General features: G+C 38.2%; 1 protein-coding gene across 1 annotated transcript in view; it reads right to left on the bottom strand.

Annotated features, from left to right (window-relative positions):
- Positions 1-17,289, bottom strand: part of aqr (aquarius intron-binding spliceosomal factor) — a 68,589-nt gene that overhangs the window by 1,843 nt on the left and 49,457 nt on the right. Inside the window, exons 25-35 of the mRNA XM_072569023.1 lie at positions 16,595-16,704; positions 14,702-14,837; positions 13,242-13,451; positions 9,581-9,718; positions 5,440-5,511; positions 4,810-4,997; positions 4,116-4,287; positions 3,731-3,901; positions 2,923-3,008; positions 827-1,001; positions 605-718 (exon numbers count right to left, since the gene is read on the bottom strand). Of these exons, the coding sequence (XP_072425124.1) occupies positions 605-718; positions 827-1,001; positions 2,923-3,008; positions 3,731-3,901; positions 4,116-4,287; positions 4,810-4,997; positions 5,440-5,511; positions 9,581-9,718; positions 13,242-13,451; positions 14,702-14,837; positions 16,595-16,704 (1,572 nt within the window). The remainder of the gene's footprint in view (positions 1-604; positions 719-826; positions 1,002-2,922; positions 3,009-3,730; positions 3,902-4,115; positions 4,288-4,809; positions 4,998-5,439; positions 5,512-9,580; positions 9,719-13,241; positions 13,452-14,701; positions 14,838-16,594; positions 16,705-17,289) is intronic.

The raw sequence follows: 17,289 nt of genomic DNA on the forward strand, positions 1-17,289 counted from the left end.
GTATAAACAAAGCTACCTTGTCACCCTTACCTCCTTGCCTTTTGAAAAGCCACATAACCCTGACTATTTAATCCAAAACTTTGATCTCCTTATAGCCACTGTAGAAACAAGGTTACAAGATTATATTTATCAACCTCTACTTGTGCTGTTAATTCATTCATTTTGTTCCAAATACTTTGTATACTCAAGTAAAGAGCCAATAATTTTGCCTTTTTACCGTTTTCCCCTCCTCTTTGATCTTGTTTGCTGCTGTTTTTCTATGTTAATACACTCTGTTCATTCCTGTCCCATTTGGTATCACTAATCCAAGTAGGTGCCCTGTAATGTTGCCACATTCTTTTGCCTTGTTAGCCTACATTTCCTCTCTCCCATATCCTTCTCTCCCTTTAATTAGTTTTAAACCCTTTTATACTTACAAATAAAAGCAGATGCACAAAATAAATTAACAGGCAAATTAGTTTTCTCTTCATTACAAACTATTTGCAATAACTTCCTTACAAGAAGCTCTTGTAACGAGTTTAGAGTCTACTGTTCACCTAACATACAGACTTCAAACTGTATGAACACTGCATGAACTGAATGAGAAATAAAAACAGCTCTTTACCTTTCTATATTGGTGCATATTCTGAATCATCTGCATGTACATATTGTAAACGAAGTTTGCCATCTCAGGCATGTTTTTGATAATTCTCATTAAATGGGTTGGAATATCACCATTCTGAAAATAAAAATCAAACGTAACCATTATTTACAGGCGAATATGCGTAAAATCACAGCTAAAAGCCACGCTGCACAATAAAATCATTTGTCATTTGGTAGAAGTTACCCTTCTGTCTGTTGGGTGATACTCCGAGGGCACAATGTGTAGCTGGAGTGGTCGAGCAGTTAGCTGATTAAAGGCTGGAGTAAGCTCAAAGCAGTTCTGGAACAGTGATACTCTTGCAAAGATGTACAGCCCAAGCCTGGCTCTTGACATGGCAACAACTAATCGCCGAACATCTCTGGTTGTGAAGGAAGACATTGGTTAATATCAGAGAGGTTTACTGCTTTTAAAAAAAAACCCAACCCAATTTAAAATAAATTAAAAATGCATCTAATAAATATCATGTCAGCAAAGGGATTCGGATTCCAATATTAATTCAAAACTGGTGGCCGGAAACTTCAAGCTGCAAGCTGAAAATGCATGGCTATACAGCATTGGTGAAATAGGTCAGTCACAAAGATGCAGTGTATCTGTCTAAAAATGTTAATCTAATTTTTACACTGACAATGTCTGCTTTCAGTACAAATTGAATTTCAATTTTAATACATTATGCTCCTTAATATCTACGAAGATGCAAATCAGAAACATGAGTTTGCCATTTGGATGATCAGGTCAGGCCTGATCTAATTGTGGGCGTCAATTCAAAGCCTTAACTTTGACTCACTTGTCAATCAAAAATCTACCTAACTCAGTCTTAAAAATATTCAATAATAGTGTCCTCACTGTGCTCTAGCAAAGAGAATTCCACAGCTTAACAAACTTGGAAAGAAAGAAATTCTCAAAGAAGTGAGAAAGTTCATAATACACTTACTACTTATCCCTTAATAAGATGAAAGATACTGGATTGTCCAACTCATTTTAATCAACATTTCTAATGACAAATGACTCAGTTAAATTACGTTATGACAAATGAAAACTAAAATTAGAGACACAGTTTCCACCTAAAGTATTATAGTTAAAATCTACGGCTCCCAAAAAAAAAGACAACCGATGAAACACACAGCTAGTTGAATTTTAGATTTAGGTTGGAATATCACCATTCTGGAAAAAAAAAATCAAATGTAACCATTATTTACAGGCGAATATGCGTAAAATCACAGCTAAAAGCCACGTTGCACAGTAAAATCATTCGTCATTTGGTAGAAGTTACCCTTCTGTCTGTCGGGTGATACTCCGAGGGCACAATGTGTAGCTGCTTCCGTTGCTTGTCAGTCTAACATTTCAGTTAGACTTGGCATGTTTTAATTTTCACGTGCTGAAGGCAATGAAACATTTTCTAAATTACACCCAGGGTTCTAGTGTAGTGTTTCACATGGAATTGACTCATGAGTGTTTGGCAGCAGTTTATGATGAAAAAACATATTCATATGGTTTTTATACCTTGCTACTGAAGTACTATCTTACCATAGATAAACTTCTGTTCTAAAACAAATTTAGTCACTACTCATCTACACAGATTATTAGTATAGTTAACCATCCTTGAACCTAATCAGTATTGCCAGCGGAACTGCTTTGTGCTGTGAGACTGCTAAATGAAGGGAAGATTAACCATTCTTGGAAACTGAGTTTCACAACACAAAATTATAAAGGCTAAAAATACAGACCAGCACAACAAGCTGAAATAGCAAGATAAGATAACATTGCTATCAGTTTTGATTCTATTCCAGATTTTTAACATTGAAACTTCTTTTTGATTCTCTAAAGATGACTTGAAGAAAAATAAGATCACAACATGCCACAATACTTCTGCACATCTACACTGCAGTTTCATCAGTTTTTAAAAAATATTTCTTTCAATCCAGTGATAAGAATCTTTATTCCGTTTCGACACCACAGTGAATTGTAGGAATAGCAACCTGGTAATTGAATGAAATTGTGTACTGACATCCTGCTATCACAGGACTTTTTTGGAAACTATTATGCAAAGACAATGATCAGACCCTGGAACACTGCTTAAGACTACAAGATATAGAGAGGATAAAGAAATTTCAGCTTTAAAAGTTAAGTCCATGAAAATACTTTCATTTGATTACTTGAAAGATTTATTTCAGGATGCCTAAACTATTTGCAAATATTTCTACCAGTTTTGTAATGGTATCACTCAATATCATCTCATCTTGTGGCTTATTAGTGATCAAAAATCATGGTTCACCCTATACCTGAGATGTCCAACAGCTTTAGTCCGTACCAAAGAGAGGATAATATAGTCATTCTGTTGCCCTTGGAATCTGTCCACTGTGGTGACCTAGAAGAAATAAAAAGTCTAAATTTTTGAACAGAAAGCCAAGGAGGTAGCAAGATTGAGGGAAATCGATTCCCTGGTCATGTAAATGTTGTGTAGGAGGTATGTGAAATAAATTTCAATAAAAACTGATGACAGAAATAAGTAATACATGTTGAAATATACTTTGGAGCTTGACAGCTCCAGACCTCATTAGTCAGACTATGACAAACCAAAATCAACTTGATTCATCTAAACAAGTAGCTTTAATGGGATGATTAGTCTTTGTTCATTCCATGTATTCAGACTGCATAAATTGCAAAACTGCACAGTCTTCAATCATAAAATAATGTGACCACAAATTTGTCGATATTAATTTGAAGACGACAGGTTAGCTTTATCAGATACTTAAAGAAACATCGTCATTCCTTTGCACAGCTCTCACTTTAGTTCTTCTAATACCAACAGGCAGAGAGGTGGTTGACACAACCAACTGCACTCCAATATACCCACCCCAAACCTCAACACAGTGAAGGGAAATGGCTCATTTCCACTTGGTACTTCTCTGCACAATATGGCTGAAATTGAGACATTAGGACCAACGAGCAACTGATTTATACAAACGCTTTACACCCTGCACCATACTTTTAGGTCATTTTCTTTTCTCATAAAAACAACTTGCAAAATGTCAATATCCCGGAATAAATCAGGTCAATTGTGTAACAAGATTTGAAAAGAAATCCTACCTTGCTTGGTCGTCCTATAAGAGGATTACCACCACAACGCTGATTGATAACATCACGAATCAAATGCTTCTGACCATTGTATGTTGTTAAGATGCTGATTCTTTCTGCAGGATACCCTAGCAAACGCATGTACATAAAAAGGGCCACTGCGTATTCAGCCTCTGCCAGATTCTGTCGAATGTTTGAGTGATAATTTTATTTTCAGAAAAGCAATCAATACAAAGTAAGAGCTATCACAGAGTCAAATATTTTTCAAATTTTCTTAGAAGAATGCCAAAAGGGCTTTAGTGCAAAAGTCATCAGGATGCAAAACATCTCAATAATCAATCTTCTATGTAGGTTTATAGATATTTGAAACAATAAAAATATTAAGACAATTATTTACCTGGTAAAAATATGGATTGGGTTCAGATTCTCCAATTCCATTGAAATCCTCCACATTAATAAGTTGGAAATCATATGCTAAACCGGCATTGGCAGTACAAAATTCAGGTAAGATCTGGACGTGGGGGAGGTTGCCTAGTTTCTTGTAACGCCAGTTGTAGAGATTGCACAAACTTAATGGAAAGAAGAGTGAATGTTGGTATTACAATGCAGATTACTTAAAACAGTAGATATGTAGGTAGTGAACAACTCTAATAGCAGATATGTTTAAATGGATAAACCTCTTTCCAATACTGCTTCCTCTTTTTCCAATCACTATCAAAAGCCTTGGCTTGGTAATAGTTAATTTTTGTTTCCAAATCAGAAGTTCAGGTTCAACCTCACTACAAAGATTTGAGCGTTGAGGCTGATGCTTCAATGTAATACTGAAGGAGTGCCACAGTTCCAGAGGTGTGTTTTGTAAAAATGAAACATGAAATTAAATCCCACCTCTGCCCTCAAATTAATATAAGACATTTCATGACAGGCTTCAAGGAACAGAGAGGAAGCTCTCATGTTCCAGCCAAAACCAATTTAGAAAGAGATTGAAAGAGAGAAGGGGAGTTGCGTGGCCTGATCATATCTCAGAGTTTTGAAGTTATGAAATGTGCTATATAAGCACAAATCCTTTCTTTCTTTAAGTTCTTTTGCTTTACCTAGCTCTTGCTCTCCCCTGGGCATCAAGGTCCACTGTTGGAACTCCCAAACGAACAAATCGTGTAAATAGAGACTGTTCCATGTTGGAATATTTTTGGAAGGCCATGTTCTTAATGACAGGGGGAAGCTGGTGATGATCCCCGATCATTATCCAACGCTTCAGTCGACTGAAACCATCTTCAGGGTTCTATGGAGAATGGAAAGCATATAAAAAAACTTCTTGGTGTCAAAGATATTGCTAACAACTGGAAGCAATTTTTACAATTTCAGTCACTATTTCAAGACAAGGTGCCAAAAGTTTATTCCATATTTTGTTAGTTAATTTAATTAAATCAGTAAGATATTAAGCAGTGAATGCCTCATTTGAAATAAGTTCAATCTCATCTATGAAATTCATTGCAACATTTGGACGATTGTCACCCATGAATTTAGAGTCAAGTTCACCTAAATAGGACATACCTGTAGCTTCAATTTCAGGGCCACAGGTATGAGGTACATAATTAATTTTGCTCTGGCTTGTGGAAAAAGGTGACCAAAAGAACAACAGACCATATTAATTAGCATAGCATATCATTACTAGCAGTCAAGACTCTAATGTGGCTATAATCTATTTATGATAGAAAGCTTACTTGTAGGAGGAGGGGAATAAAGGTTTCAATCTCAAGAATCTGTGCAGCTTCCTCCATTAGAATGTTGTCATACTGTCAAAATAATAATAATAAAAGTTTTCTTTTCACATCCTCAAATATCAAATAGAAACCTTTCTCCTCCCCACCGAAAACAAACAATTAACCAGAGTGCGTATTCATGCTTCAGTGCATCCAAAAATTAAGTGAACAATCAGCAGAGGAAACGGAATATTCTGCAACTGATTAGCCAATTGCTCTAATCATATAGAAAATACAATCAAAAACAGGGTAAAACCTTCCTCTAGTCTGTCCCAGTGGTGCCATCCTTAAAATGGTATTGACTTTTATTTTAAATTGGACTGTAAATGCCACTTCTGACAAAATATTTTTTCACAATGTAGAAAACAAACTTCATATTTCCGAGAAAGCACATGGCTGAGTTTGAGATCTATCTGAAAAAAACAATTCCCCCCTACTGCTGGCAGGATATTCTTCTCCTTTCTGTGGATAATGTCACCAGACCTGGGTTGGAAATAGCATTCCTTTCCTTTTTGATTTAAAGAGAAATTTTCATAAGTTTGTCACGATACTCAGCAATCAGGAAGAAAACAGAAGATTGTAGAAGCACACACACAGTTTTACTGAGTGAGCAGCTAAGGGAAAATGCAGAGAAATGCCAATCCTTATTCTCTTAGAAAAGACTCGTGAAAGGAATGTTACGCTTCTCAAGAGCAAAAAAGTTGTGAGGTGTGTGTATCTGTGTCTATATTGAGACATAAAACATAAAAGGAGAAAAGGCAACAATAAAGAATGGAGTTCTGGGCTTTGTACTTAAAGGCAACGGAAAGCACTGACTACATAGTGTTGGAACAAACACTCGTTATGTCAACTGGAAATGGGATACGGAATATCATAGATATAATATACAAAACTGCATAGGTAGCAGTGAATATAGCTGGGTGTCAACAGCAGACATGTAACATCTAGCAGTTGTTTTCAGATAGTGTAGAAGGGCAACACATTCATACGAAAAACAGGAGGGGACCAAGGACAAATCTTTCAGAGACACAGAAGCAAAGGTATGGGAGCAGAAAGATAAGCCACTGTCAGTGATAATTTGGCTATGATTAGAGGGATAAAAGTAACTCAGCACAAGTAGTCCTATTCAACTGGATGGTGATGAAGAGACTTTGGAATTGGTAGAGTGGTCAATTGTGTCAAACGCTTCATACAGATGAGGGCCCGTCACAGATCATTAGTCTACCACAGTCATAGTCAATGGGATGTCATTTGCAATTTTTCTAAGAGCAGTTTCTGGACAATGGCAAAGTGTGGAAACCTGATTGATTGGACTGAAACATGAAATTCCAAGAAATAGATGCACAGGTTTGGAAGAGGGCAGACAGTTCAAGATTTGTGGATAGAAAGTAAGTCAGAATGGGGCAAAAGCTAACAAGGATGGAGGATGACTTTTGTTTTTGAGGGAGAAAGGAATTTGACAGCAGATCAGTAGGAGGATGATAGTATCTGAGGCAAGAAAATGTTAACAATATCAGTTAAAATGAGGGACAGGAAGGAGAGCTGCCTCCTCTAATTTGAAACTAAATAGTGGGTCATCAAAACCCAATATTCTTCACGACATAAGTTGCTTTCCATTTGAATAAAAACTGTATTTGCATGTCTTTTTTTTAAATTAAAAGATTTTGAATTTTAAAAACTATCCCTTCAACTCTCAACTGCACTCTGAAATGGCACTCAATTATATCAATCACAACGAACTCTCAACAAAGAAATGAAATCAGTTGGACCATCTGGCATCGACCTGGGCACCAGAAAAGACAATGGCAGAAACAGCCCTGCTAACTTTGCAAAGTTCTCCTTACCAATATCTGGGAGCTAGTGCCAAGATTGGGAGAGCTGTCTCACAGCTAGTCAAGCAACAGCCTAAATAGACACACTCATAGAATCATATCTCACAGACAATGTCCCAGATATCTCCATCTCTATCCCTGGATATGTCCTGTGCCATTTGGTAGTAGCACAGAAGTATACAGTTGGGAGGGAGGTGCCCTGGGATCGACTCCAGACTCTATGAAGTCTCATGGCTTCAGGTTAAACATGGACAGGGAAACCATCTCCTACTGATTACCACATGCCATACTCCTCAGCTGATGAACAACATATTGAACAACACTTGGAAGAGGCACAGAGGATGACAAAGGGACAAAACATACTCTGGGTGGGGGATTTCAATTTCCACCATCCAGAGTGGCTCAGCATCAGCACTACTGATCAAACTGGTTTGGTCCTAAAGGTCATTGCTGCTAGACTGGATCTGTGGCAGGTGGTCAGGTAGCCAACTGGACAGCAAAGCATAAAAACCAAAAGAACTGCAGATGATTTAAATCAGAAACAAACACAGAAATTGCTGGAAAATGCAGCAGGTCTGGGAGCATCTGTGGAGGGAAATCAGAGTTCATGTTTCGGGTTGAGTAACCATTCCTCAGAACAGAAAAATATACACAGTCTCATCGTTACCAGCTGCAGATTCATCTGTCCATGACAGTATCAGTAAGAGTGACCACTGAACAGTCCTCATGGAGGCAAGGTCCACTTTCACCTCCAGAATACCTTCCTTCATATTCTGTGGCACCATCACTGTGCTAAATGAGACAGACTTCGTATAGATCTAGCAACTCAAGACTTGGCATCCATGAGGCACTGTGGGCTAACAGCAGCAGCAGAATTGTACTCCAACACAATGTCATGGCCCAGCATGTCCTCCTCTAAACCATTACCAGCAAGCCAAGGGGGTCAACCCTGAGTCAAAGGATTGTGGAGGAGGGCATGCTAGGATCAGCACCAGACGTACTAAAAACAAAAGGTCCACCTGGTGAAGCTACCAAACAGGACTCTGTATATGCCAAACTGCACAAGCATCAAGTGGGAGACATAGCTAAGCGCTCATGCAACCAACAGATTAGATCTAAGATATGCAGTCCTGCCATATCCAGTCATTAAAAGTGGTGGACAATTAAACAATTCACAGGAGGCAGAGGCTCCACAAATAACCCCATCCTCAATGATGGAAGTGCCAACACCTAAGTGCAAAAGATAAGGCTGAAGCATTTGCAGTATTCTTTGGCAAGAAGTGTCGAGTGGATAATCAATCTTCACCTCCTACAGTGGTCCCTGCATCAGTTACCAGTCTTCAGCCAATTCAATTCACTTCACATTAGATATGCAAATTGTATAGAGATACACATTTGATAGTGTTGGAGGCACTACACACTGAGAAGGCTTTGGATCTCGACAATATTCCAGCAACAGTACTGAAGACTCTTGTTCCAGAACTTGCCACTACCCTAGCCAAGCTCTTCCAGCTTCTAATTACTGGCATCTACCTGACAATGTGGAAAATTGCCCAGGTATGTCCTATACATAAAAACCAGACTAAATCCAACCTGGCCAAATACCTGGATCTCTAACAACACTCAAACATGAAACGTCCAGTTCAAAGCAGCCTACTTGATTGGCACATCCATAAATGTCCATTCCCTCCACCACTGATGCTGAGTAGCAGCACTGTGTACTATCTATAAGATGCACTGCAGAAATTCACCAAAGATCAGCACCTTCCAAATCTAAGACCACTCCCATCTAGAAGAACAAGGGCAGCAGATATATGGAAACACCATCACCTGCGAGTTCCCATCCAAACCACTCCCCATCCTGACTTTGAAATCTATTGCCTTTCCTTCACTGTTGCTGGATCAAAATTCTGCAATTCCCTCTCTAAGGACATTGTGGGTCAACCTACAGCATGTGGACTGCAGTGATTCAAGGTGGCAGCTCAGCACTGCCTTCTCAAGGGTTACCAGGGACAGGTAATAAATACTGGCCAACCAGCGATGTTAATGTTCCAAAAACTAAAACTCCAAACTAAACTACAGGTGTCTCTCTGTATACCGGGTCAAGTGTTTGTTTTCACTTTTGTTCTTTTAAGAACACAAATTACTTTGTTCAAAGAAAGGATTAGGCTGGAACAATACAATTTTCAATGCATCATGAGATAAGTTGTTCTAAAATACTTGAGTCTCTTCCAACAATTATTTTGTTACAGGATTGAATTTCTTTTTACCTTGAACCCAAGCTCTACTAGGTCATGTCGTTTTAAAGCAGCATGAGTACATGTCATGGCAATGATCTTTGCTTCTTTCACTAGTAAATATTTCGATCTGTCCAGCCCACTGCGCAGCAGTTCAAAAGCTCGAAACTCCTGCAAAGGTTATCAAGAAAGTTTAAAAAATCCACAAATGTTTTCATTTGCTTCTGCTTTTGCACATTCCCGTGACAATACATTAAAAATAATTAGACTTTGAAGTTCATTCAGATAATAATGAATGCAGTTGATTGTCATCAATACTCTGTACTTTCTGACACAGGCACAAAGTACACAGAAAATTAGCCATAACTAAATGTTACAAAAGAAGCTCATTCTAAAAAATTAGTAGGATTCAAAATTTAAGGTAGGTAGATCATGACCACTTATGCATAATTTAAGATCCCCTGAAAAGTGTAAGACTTTCTTACTTAGGACTTTGGAAAACTTGACACTTGACTGCTTCTTCAGTTAAAATATTCCATTACAATATTGGCACACTTCTGGTGACATGTTCAACATGTTTCATCCAAATAAAAGACCAAAACTGATGATGTAGTCATTTACTTCAATTGTTGTTTGCCAGATTTTGCTGTGTGCATATTTGTCACACTGTATTTCAAAAGTAAGCCATTGGCTCTCAAGTGCATGGGAAATTCTAATGCAATGTAAAGCCCCCAAAATGCATATTATTTATTTTAAATGCCTTTCTCTTCATTCATATAACGCTTTCTTTGCTGTATTCCTTTTATTCTAAACAGAAATGTACTTAATACACATTACATTTAATATCTCTTTCATTTGTCTGCTTTTAATCCATCACTTTGTAACCTGTTAACTTAGGGCTTCATTTCCAGTCATTACAATAGAAACGCGCAAATTCCAAACTTCAACAACCTTTACATCCTCTCTTTCTTCAAGATCAACCCGTTTAGGATTCAATCACAGTCAAGGTATTGCTTCTTGTTTTCACGAGAAACCAATATCTGTTTTACACTATCTTATTTCATGATAAAGTTCTCCAAAAGTACAACACTTTTTTTTTTAAGTTGCCTATAAATATCATCTATGATTAATTATTCCTCCTCTCTGATGGTCAATGATACATTTAACAAATGGTATCAAATTTCTTATTTCTTAATATGTGAAAGATTAATTATCACCGTCAACAAAGCCTCTTTGGCTATATGTGTTTTCAACTTCATAAACATTCTTCCTTATTTTATCTTTCCCAATCCATCCAAAAATATTCATTGTCAGATTGTTCTAGCTCAAATTCACTTCTGATAAAAGCCATTTTCGATAAATCTAAAGTACATCCTGAATGATTGTTTCAAAATAAATAACTGATAAATTTGTCAACAAAAAGATGCTCCAACTTCATAATTGTTAATGGTGTCTTTTTAACCGGTTTAGGGTCTACAATGGTATATAATTAATGATTTCAAAGAATGTAGCAAGCTCAGTATGCTAACCACAAACTAACAATAGGAATATGGTTATGACTGAATTAAGGAGAATCCAAAGGGATTTAACAAATACATTAAGGACAAAAGGGCAACTAGTGAGAGAATAGGGCCCCTCAAAGATCAGCAAGGCGGCCTTTGTGTGGAGCTGCAGAAAATGGGGGAGATTCTAAACGAGTATTTTGCATCATTATTTACTGTGGAAAAGGATATGGAAGATATAGACTGTAGGGAAATAGATGGTGACATCTCGTAAAATGTCCATATTACAGAGGAGGAAGTGCTGGATTTCTTGAAATGCGTGAAGGTGGATAAATCCCCAGGACCTGATCAGGTGGACCCTAGAACTCTGTGGGAAGCTAGAGAAGTGACTGTGGGCCTCTTGCTGAGATACTTGTATCATCGATAGTCACAGGTGAGGTGCCGGAAGACTGGAGGTTGGCTAACATGGTGTCACTGCTTAAGAAGAGTGGGAAGGACAAGCCAGGGAACTATAGACCAGTGAGCCTGACGTCGGTGGTGGGCAAGTTGTTGGAGGGAATCCTGAGGGACAGGATGTACATGTATTTGGAAAGGCAAGGACTTATTAGGGATAGTCAACATGGCTTTGTGCATGGGAAATTATGTCTCACAAACTTGATTGAGTTTTTTGAAGTAACAAATAGGATTGATGAGGGCAGAGAGGTAGATGTGATCTATATGGACTTCAGTAAGGCGTACAACATGGTTCCCCATGATAGACCGGTTAGCAAGGTTAGATCTCATGGAATACAGGGAAAACTAGCCATTTGGATACAGAACTGGCTCAAAGGTAGAAGACAGAGGGTGGTGGTGGAGGGTTGTTTTTCAGACTGGAGGCCTGTGACCAGTGGAGTGCCACAAGGATTGGTGCTGGGTCCTCTACTTTATCTCGTTTACATAGATGATTTGGATGTGAGCATAAGAGGTACAGTTAGTAAGTTTGCAGATGACAACAAAATTGGAGGTGTAGTGGACAGCGAAGAGGGTTACCTCAGATTACAACAGGATCTTGACCAGATGGGCCAATGGGCTGAGAAGTGACAGATGGAGTTTAATTCAGATAAATGCGAGGTGCTGAACTTTGGGAAAGCAAATCTTAGTAGGATTTATACACTTAATGGTAAGGTCCTAGGGAGTGTTGCTGAACAAAGACCTTGGAGTGCAGGTTCACAGCTCCTTGAAAGTAGAGTCACAGGTAGATAGGATAGTGAAGAAGGCATTTGGTATGCTTTCCTTTATTGGTCAGAGTATTGAGTACAGGAGTTGGGAGGTCATGTTGTAGCTGTACAGGACATTGGTTAGGCCACTGTTGGAATATTGCATGCAATTCTGGTTTCCTTCCTATCGGAAAGATGTTGTGAAACTTGAAAGGGTTCAGAAAAGATTTACAAGGATGTTGCCAGGGTTGGAGGATTTGAGCTATAGGAAGAGGCTGAACAGGCTGGGGCTGTTTTCCCTGGAGCAACGGAGGCTGAGGGGTGACCTTATAGAGGTTTACAAAATTATGAGGGGCATGGATAGGGTAAATAGGCAAAGTCTTTTCCCTGGGGTCAGGGAGTCCAGAACTAGAGTGCATAGGTTTAGGGTGAGAGGGGAAAGATATAAAAGAGACCTCGGGGAAACTTTTCCTCAGAGTGTGGTACGTGTATGGAATCAGCTGCCAGAGGAAGTGGTGGAGGCTGGTACAATTGCAACATTTAAGAGGCATTCCGATGGGTATATGAATTGGAAGGCTTCGGAGGGACTTGGGCCGCTGCTGGCAGGTGGGACTAGATTGGGTTGGGATATCTGGTCGGCATGGACGGGTTGGACTGAAGGGTCTGTTTCCGTGCTGTCCATCTCTATGACTCTATTTCATGGACTGTAACCATGACTTTACCTACAAACTGTGGACAACAATAACCTGTAAGTACAACTAAAACTCAGACACTAGATGTAAAGATCAGACCTTTTTTCATGGGTGAGGTGAGGTGAATCAATTTTCAGTATCTCCTATTCTGTTGTTTAAGTAATGCCAGAGTTAAGGTTACAGGCAGTAAACAAAAACATATTTCTAATTTTTTAAAATAAATCACACAATAAATCCTGACATAGGTACTTATCAGCTTGAAATCAGCACAAGACGTTTGGCTATTCATACAAGTGTAGCCTACCTCCAGCTGCGTAAATATTTTTTTGATGTGTCTGAAACAACCTTCAGCTATTTCCATATCTTCTTCATATGACTGACTTTTAAAAATAGGCTGGGGTGCATTTGCGAAGTATTTATGGAATGGAAAATGCTCAGACACTGTTGTAACATCACCAGACTTTCCACTTTTGGTCTTTACTTTACTGAGATACTCTTCCCAGCGTGACATCACCTGAACAAAAGAAAGAAAACAAATGTACTGATGTCCTTCTGTGTAGTCAGACCACAATAAACCTGAGACTTAGGCCATACATGATACCATACAGGGTCAAATATCAGAAATAATATTCTTATTTTGAATATTTATGAATCTATGCAAATTACAGAGCAGCTGGGCAGTGTGTCACTATGAGGCTGGTATTAATATTTATCACAGGTTTAACTAATGAATTTAAAATGGGAGCAAAAGGGGTAAATATGGAGATGGGTGGGGTGGGGACAGGCAGAGGGAATAGATAGGATAGGTATAATTTCAAAGTTGCTTTAACACACTTCCTGCTAGAACAACATCTGCAGGTGAAAATGACAGAGCTTTCAGGATCATTAGAAGATAGTGCCTAGGTGTTTTCCTAAATTACACACCCTCCTGTCTCTTCATTATTGATTGGTCAAAAATAAGCAATGATCTAACAGCATATCATTGAAACAACATCGTAAAGACGATAGTGATTTAAAGAGAAAGTCCATCACCACCTTCTAAATGAAGCACACTAAGCAATGGGCAACAAATGCAGTTTCAACAGATGCTCCTATATCTAGAGAAAAAAATTAATAAGGTCAGCACAATACAGGCCCTTATTTCTAGAAGGATGGACTATAGGGGGAGTGAAGTCTTTCTGCAACTATGCAAGGTACTGGAAAGACTACATCTGGAGTACTGCAAGCAGTTTGGTATGGAGGGATAGTTTTATGATCAAAGGCTAACAAGTTGGGGCTCTACTCACTGGAGTTTAGAAGAAGGAGAGATGATCTAGCTGAAACATAGGATTCTTAAGGGGCTTGAGAGGGTAAATGCTGAGAGGATGTTTCCCCTCATTAGTGTGTTTCGGACAAGAAGGCAGAGTGTCAGAATAAAGAGACACAAATTTAAGACAAAGATGAGGAGGAATTTCTTCTCTCAGAGGGTTTAACGTCTTTGCAACTCCTTACCACAGAGAGCTATGGGGCAGAGTTCTTGTGTATACTTAAGGATGAGATAGATTGATTCTGAATCAGCAGAGGAATCAAGGGTTACAGAAAAAATATAGGAAATCGGATGTCAGGAATGACAAATGGTGGAGCAGGCTTGAGGGGCTGTACTTCTGTTCATATTTGTTATGACTTTAAAGATGTCACCTATCATTGCCACATATACCAAGATAAACCCGTGACATGTAGCTGTAACTAGCTTAGATTTAATTTTCCACAGTGCAAATATCTCACCTGATACAGGTAAAAATGCCCAGCTGTTTCACAAGTATATGACACGTCCCCAGGGACTCCCAGACTCTCCTGCAATCGTCCCACTTCACGCAATAATTCAAGTCGTCGAGCCAACACGTAATTTACCCGACCATATCTATAAAGCAAATTTCAAACAAATTAGGTTATAGCACTTAAATGTTAATTGGTTCACATGCAAATTAAAACACTACATACTTATATTTCCAATATCACACATGCATGCAGAAATACTTGTACCATATTACAATCCATGATTAGATTCTGAAATTTGCCACGTCTTAAGCATTACATAGCAGGTACTATATTACAATTAATTTGAGAATGTAAAATAAAGAATTCTAAACGGATTCTTAAAGTCAGAAATTAATTCATTCATTTGCAAAAAGATCACAGCCATTATACAAAAGTAATAGTTTCCTACATATCCAAATACAACATATTCTTATTAATCCATAACTTGGCTCTGTATGTTTCACTTGGCTGTTTAAATCTCATCCTACAATTTCAACATATAACCTGGATTGACATTCAAGCATATGACTAAGGGAATACTACATTGTTGCAGGCACCATCCTTCAGATGAGAAACTAAATAGGCAGCCTTAGCTGCCTGCTACAGTTATACAGATAAACACTGAGGACCCAAAGAAAAAGAACTGTTCTCTGAGCCAGCATTCTTCCCTCAATTATTAGTACCAGAAATAGATTGGTTAGTGTCTTATATATTGTATTCCATTTGGATTCCCATATCTTCATGTGCTAAGGAATAGTGTGATATGTTAACTCACCAACTTGTCTAAATTGAATGTCATATTTGCACGCAACATCTACAGATGCTAGATGCAATGTTTTGAATATATTTAAATTTCTGATGCTTTCAGCATTACTATCCAACATGCCATACCATTTTCATTGTCTTCCTCGTTGTATTCTAGAGTGAGAAGCCGATCTTGTGAGGGGAGATTGAGAAAATTGTATTCTTTGGAGTTCAGAAGAATCAGAGGTGATCTTGTTGAAACACAAAATCCTGAGTCTGACAGGATAAATGCCAGCAGGCTGCCTCATCTGATTGGAGAGTTTGATTTGAGGAAATCATTGTCTGATGAGGGGTCAGCAACTTAGGATATGAATGAGAAACTTGTTCACTTAAGATGTTGTGAACCTTTGGAATTAGCCATCCCCATAGAGCTTTGGATGCTCAGTCGTTATGTGCACTCAAGACTGATTGATAGATTTTGAACACTTTGTAAAATTGAGGAGTGTGAGGATAGTTGGGTAAATGGAGTTGACGTAAAAGTTGAGTCATGAATTTAGGAAACAGCAAACTAGATTTAAGAAACCTGAACGTTTACCTTACTCTTATTTCTTTTGTTATTATCAATGACTGCAGAATTAATGGGAGGAGATGGTGGTGCAGTGGTAATTGGACTGGACTAGTAATTCTGAGGCCCAGGCTAATGCTCTGGAGGACTCGGAATCAAATTCCACCATGGCAGCTGGAGGATTTTAAATTTAATTAATAAAAATCAGGAATTTAAACCTAGTTTTAGTAATATTAAGCACTAAACTATTGATTGTTACAAAAATGCATCCTTAGCTGGTCTGCCTTACACAAGACTCCGTATCCAAAACCCATGCCTCAGAGTACAACGGGATGTTGATCAGATGGACCAATGGACCGAGGAGTGGGAGATGGAGTTTACTTCAGGTAAATGTGAGATGCTAATTTTGGAAAGGCAAATCAGGGTTGGATTGAAACACTGCTCCAGAGATATGGAATGACATCTTTGAACAGGTTGATTAGAAAGTATCTATAATGTTCTAGTTTTCTTTTCCTCCATTCTATTATTACATATTCCTTCCAGTTGCTTACCTGCTAAAATCCTTTTCAGTCTCCAACTCTTCCTCTCCGTGACCCAGACGTAGAAGGTGACGCTCATCAATGTCCAGAGCCATGATCTTCTCAAACAGCTGATTCAATGCCTGAAGATTGGCAGTAACAGATGACTCAGTGTTTAGAAATGAGAACAATGTTTGAAAATAATTAACTTACCCGCAATGTATAAAATGTTTTGGTAGCAGTTCCATGTTCCATATAATGTTAATCTGGTTTAGCGACAATCCTGTCAACTTTGAATTGAACACTTTTAGACACCAGTCTGGAGAAAACTGGTCAAGTGTCATATGTCAATTTAATATTCAGTCCAAACCTGGAGTTTTATAAAACTAAGTTCAGGGGTAAGTAATGTTGCAAGTGTAGAATTTAATCTTTGAAGCTAACTGGTCTTCTGCATTATTTAAAATCAATGGAAAAGGTTCAAGTAACAAGGGATAGAATTTTCTTTCCAAATAAGATTTCCTCTTCCTCAATTTTAAAATTTTTTGTTTCATCTCTATTATGTTGAGAATTAATAAAATCTCCTTTAAACCACTCCCACTGTACATTTTTGTTTTATCAGAGCTCTTTATGCAGGCTTTTGTTTCTGCTTTTTGAATTGCCAATTTACCCTTCTTAATTTTACATTGCACTGATTCTCAAATTGTGAAGTTTTCTCAGGTTACAGTATG

Source organism: Chiloscyllium punctatum, chromosome 4, assembly GCF_047496795.1.
Source record: "Chiloscyllium punctatum isolate Juve2018m chromosome 4, sChiPun1.3, whole genome shotgun sequence".
Taxonomy (NCBI): domain Eukaryota; kingdom Metazoa; phylum Chordata; class Chondrichthyes; order Orectolobiformes; family Hemiscylliidae; genus Chiloscyllium; species Chiloscyllium punctatum.